The 5,340-nt window shown below is 45.9% G+C and overlaps 1 protein-coding gene across 1 annotated transcript; it reads left to right on the forward strand.

Annotated features, from left to right (window-relative positions):
• Positions 1 to 506: 506 nt before the first annotated feature.
• Positions 507 to 4,251, forward strand: LOC116551123 (proline-rich protein 20A-like). Its single transcript, XM_032277252.1, has 2 exons — positions 507 to 558; positions 3,809 to 4,251. Exons 1-2 carry the CDS (start codon positions 507 to 509, stop codon positions 4,249 to 4,251), a joined length of 495 nt encoding a protein of 164 aa, XP_032133143.1.
• The last annotated feature ends 1,089 nt before the right edge of the window (positions 4,252 to 5,340 follow it).

Raw genomic sequence — 5,340 nt, forward strand, 5'->3', positions numbered from 1 at the left:
GGTAGAGCTTGCATGGATGCAGATGGGGACAGAATTCTCATTCCCCCAGAAGGGCCATGGCCACGTCCCTTGTCACCCCTCTCTTCCTAACTCCATTGTCTGTCCCCACCTTCCTTCCCTCTTCTCCTAAAGAGGGATCATTCCTCCAGGAGGCCTAAGTTAGTCTCCCCTCTCCCAGCTTTGCTTGTAGAAACTGGGATAAATTAAATAAACTGCCTCTAGGCCAGTCTATGCTAGCTACTGGCTTCCCCTTGGAAACCCTTTACGGTGTGGAAGTCTCCCACAAGCACAGCCCCCGTCCCAACCCCCACCTTCACACTGTCCTCTTGGGTGGCCTCGTGGGTTCGGTGCCCAGGCAGCCAAGTGCTCTGAGGCCTGGGGACAGTGAAGGCACTAGAGGAGAGCGTTTGGTGGGGGTCCGCATCGTTGCGTGGTGCTTGGGAAATGAGTCTGTGGTTTAACTCTGCTGATGTGTTTTTCTTTCCACCCCCTCCTGCAGATTCCTTATGGAAGAACCGAGGTGTTCAAAGCGACTTCGCTCCATGGCCTCTAATCAAGGTATGTCAAATGCCTGCCGCTCTCTTTTTAATTTTTTTCTGGATTTTTACTTTACCTTTGGTATTGACGTACAGAACTTAGAGATGCAAATGTGGCATGTTATGAAATGCAGCAGCTTCTCAATCTTCCACAACTTTGGGAACACCACCTCCATCTGTGTAGCCATTTCTTTTAGCATTTCCTCTCATTCTTTAAGTAACACGTGAACACTACTATTTCTTTTCCTATTTAGAGTTTCCTTATGGTCTTCCCTCTGGGGTAGAAGAATATTTAGCTGTAGTTTACACATTCTCACCACCACCAATCACCCAAGTGCCATGCCACACCCATCCCCGACACACACCCTCTGCCCCTCCCCCATTGCCCAGGAGCAGAGAGAATAGTAGGAGAATTACTTTCCCCTTCTTGCATAACTTGAATTTTCCAGGACTTAATACCTACCTTGGAATACTGAGTGGTTACTTATCACTAGTTAATTTGCCAATTCTTTCCCAATTGTTTAAATTCCAACTCAATCAAGTGTTCTCTCAATTTCACCTCATAGCCTGCTCCAACCTGGACTGGCTGCTCTAAGTCAGCTCCCAGCTTCCGCATCATCTGGGAAACTCCTTTCCCTCTTTTTAATTGTATACCATTTCCCAAATCTTGTGTCTTTTTTTTTTCTTCTTCTTCTTCTTGTTTTACTTTTTCTTTACAGTGGAGCAAGCCCTCAAACTACATCTTGATCTATGATAAACCCGTACTTCCACCTTGTTATTTTCTGGAGGTATTGGAATTTTACAGCTATTGCCACATTGTTCTCCAAAACATTTCCTTTCATACACTGAGTGTACTACATCTTTTAATCTTGTCTAGTTTGATAGATGCATAACAATAAAGTATGCGTTGAAAGAAAATTATTTAAGATCTTGCTTGTCTGGACAGGGCATGGTGGCTCACCCCTGTAATCCCAGCACTTTGTGAGGCTGAGGCAGGTAAATCACGAGGTCAGGAGCTCAAGACCAGCCTGGCGAAGATGGTGAAATTACATCTCTACTAAAACTACAAAAATTAGCCAGGCATGGTGGCAGGTGCCTGTAACCTCAGCAACTTGGGAGACTGAGGCAGGAGAATCTCTTGAACCCAGGTGACAGAGGTCGCAGTGAGCCATGATAACACCACTGCACTCCAGCCTAGGTGACAGAGTGAGACTCCATCTCAAAAAAAAAAAAAATCTTGCTTGTTTGAAACATTTTCATTCTACCCTCCCTGACTGACTTCTAAGTGAAACTTTGGTTGGGTATCAAATTTTAGGTGGGAAGTCCATTTCTCTTGAAATTTTGAAGACATTTTCTATTATCTAATAGATTTAATTGCTGCTTTTGAGATGCCTGAATTTTAGCCCTTTCCATATAACCTTTCCACCCTTTCTCTTTCTCCCTCTCTCTGGAAGCTTTTAGGATCTTCTTTTTGTCATCAGCACTCTGAAATTTTGTGTTGATATGTCTCAGTGACAATATGCCTCTAATTTTCTTGTATTTTATCCTCCTTTCTTTCCCTTATTTTAGATATTTGCTTTCTTTTCTGGGATATCTTCTCAACTTCATTCTTTAAAATTTTCATGGAGATTTTTGTTTCTTCTCTCATAATTTTAATTTCAAAAAGCCCTATTTTCTCTGGGTATTTCTTTTTAAAAGTATCCTATAATTGATTTGTAGATAAAATTCTTTCTATCTCTCTGGGGGTATTAATCATAGATGTTTCTGGAAAGTCTCATCTGTGGCATAAACTGTTTTATCCAAGTTGGCTTTTCCTGTGTTATCGTCTGTCTCTGGTGTTAGGGCCTTTTTTGTTTGTGTGTGTGATATTTGGTGATATCTGACTAAAAAAAAAATGGGACCTAGGAAGAAGCTGATGAGAGCTCCAAACCCATGGATAGGGCTAGTTGATTGGATTCCACAGCATTCGTATGTTTGGGGCATCAAATTGGGCAATACCAGGCCAGGCACAGTGGCTCATGCCTGTAATCCCAGCACTCAAGCAGATCACTTGAGGTCACGAGTTTGAAACCAGCCTGTTAAACATGGTGAAACCCTGTCTCTACTAAAAATACAAAAGAACTACAGGCGGCTGCCTGTAATCTCAGCTACTTGGGAGGCTGAGGCAGGAGAATCACTTGAACCCAGGAGGCCGAGATTGCAGTGAGCTGAGATTTGGCCACTGTACTCCAGCTTGGGCAACAGAGTGTGACTCTGTCTCAGAAAAAAAAAAAAAAAAAAAATGCAACGCCAGATGTCAGTTTTATGGGACTCTTAAGCTATGCAGGTTTCCCAGAGAAGAATCTTCTGATCATCTTCAATGCCTGCTCTGTCATTGATAAAATTTCTATAGAAGTTTGTCTAGTCCTGGGCTTCGTGCTCTGTTCTATTGCTCAGTAATGTATCTGTGTCAACACCTCCCCTCCCTGTTAAGCTATCCTATAGCCATGGAAGGCTTCTTTCCTCCTGGAAGTCATGCAGCCACCCCATACCCTTCTGTCACCTGGAATGCCCCCCCTCCCTGCTATCCCTACTAATCCTCTCCTGCCTTTGCCTTGCAAAACCCCACCCATCTTTGATTTCCTAGGTTATGTTTACTCCTCCAGCAAGACTTTTTGACCATCTCCTTCCCAATAAATGTTAAGATGCTTGCTTGAACTAGATACTAATCTAAACATTTGACTTATAGTAACTCAGTTCTTGTAAAGACCTAGGGGTTGGCATGTTATTATACCAGTTGAAAGGGGAATTGATGCCCAGGTACATTAAGCGGCCTGGGAATACAGCCTGGGCATTCTGGATCCAGAGCCACCTCCCTTGTGATACCCTTCACCTCCCAATTGGTTGCTCATTAGCATCGTTCATTTTTTGGTGTTCTGTTTGTCTCTCCTACTGAAGTTTAACCTCAGTGAGGGCAGGCAGCATCCCACTTTTATTCATATTCAATCTCTCTAGGGAACTGTAGACTCATTTATTGATTAGTAAAATGACAGTCATAATATCGCACGGGTAAGGTTGTTGCAAGGACTTGCGATGAAAAGCTCATGGAGTGCTGAGCTCAGGATAGGCCCTCGGGTAGGCAGAACTCCTGAGGGCTTACCTTGCAGGTCTCCCCTGCCCCTCATTCTGTTTGCCGAGGCTCCCCTGGGCCTTTCCTGAACCCCTCTTCTAGTCACACTTCCCCGAAGGCTTCAGACCCTACTCATTCTCCTAATACTCTGCTTCTCTTTTAGCCTCAAGTGGGCCTTCTACAGAGCCAGGCCGCTCTGTTGTGGACCATGAAGACCCAGGAGAAGCAGATGGGCCCACAGAGCCAACCCAACCCACAAAACCCACTGCTTATGTGAAGCCCTTCAGATGGAAGCCCCCAGCTCGCACCCAGCCGGCTCGTCCTGCAGAGAGAGGCCGGCGCTGGGGAGGAAGCCAACGGGCAGGGCGAGGCCGTGGCAGAGGGGCTGTGCGTGGAACTGTGCAGGAAGGCCCTGTCCCACCCGAAGCCCTGCCTGTGGTGGGGCCTCAGGAGCTGCCCCCTTTCTCTGGGCCTCAGGCTGTTGCCGTCTATCCCTTCATTGGGTTTATGCCTCTGGGTGACTCATCTGTTTTAGGAGTCACACACTCCTCCATGGGCACCTACGTGCATGGGGTCCCAGTGTTCATCGGCCATGTTACACACTGACCTCTGTCACCCATGTTGTTGCCAGCCTCCCTTTCTTCCACCCGGACTTTCCCTCCAGCCCCATTTCTGTTCCACTCCTTCCCTCCCATACCAACCGGAGCCCCCACCTTGTGTTGTCAGGACCGAGCCTCCAGGCCTTCCTCCCAGGATCCTGACAGTAGTCCATCTGCTTTCAATGCCCCTCTTGTCTCTGCTTTGTACCTTCTGTCAAAGTCACACATGCATGGAGCTCCTAAATGCTTGTTAAAATAAACCAGCAGCTCCCCTAGTCTTCTCATTGTGCTTACATTAAAAGCCAACTGGCTGGGCGCAGTGGCTCACACCTGTAATCCAAGCTCTTTGGGAGGCTGAGGCGGGTGGATCACGAGGTCAGGAGATCCAGACCATCCTGGTCAACATGGTGAAACCCAGTCTCTACTAAAAATACAAAAAATTAGCTGGGCGTGGTGGTATGCACCTGTAGTCCCAGCTACCCGGGAGAATTGCTTGAACCTGAAAGGTGGAGATTGCAGTGAGCCAATATTGCACCACTGCACTCCATCTCAAACAAAACAAAACAAAACAAAAAAAACAATTAGAGATACAAAGTTGTTGGATCCAAAGTTATGTTGATGGTTTGTTGAATCACAGAATAGATAGGACTGAGAAATCAGTAAAAACTAGACGTTTGGGCAAAAGAGAGATGGACAGTGCAACAGAACAGTCATCCTGAGGATGGGAGGTCATCTAACATGGAGCTTTCCTGCAAGAGCCAGAACATTTGTATGACAGCAAAATACAAGGAAATCATGGCTAATGATTTCTCTAAACAGAAGAAATCTGAGAGCTGAGACCTACAAGGAAAGCAGAATTATGGTGACATTAGACTTTGCCTGGAAGCATGGATGACTATGGAAAGCAATGGTGCTTTGAGAGGGAATAACTATGAATCTAGAGTTCTATGAGCAATCAAAGAAATGTTTAGGGAGAGGAGGAGGCAGGCAGTGTCAGCTCGAGGGCAAGGCCACATGAAGGGAGAAATGGCCTACAGAAAAAGCTAGAATCCTACTCAGACTGGACCTAAAGCCTGAGCTTCCCCCCAACTTACAA

Source organism: Sapajus apella, unplaced genomic scaffold, assembly GCF_009761245.1.
Source record: "Sapajus apella isolate SASKATOON/1434 unplaced genomic scaffold, GSC_monkey_1.0 scaffold9, whole genome shotgun sequence".
Classification (NCBI taxonomy): domain Eukaryota; kingdom Metazoa; phylum Chordata; class Mammalia; order Primates; family Cebidae; genus Sapajus; species Sapajus apella.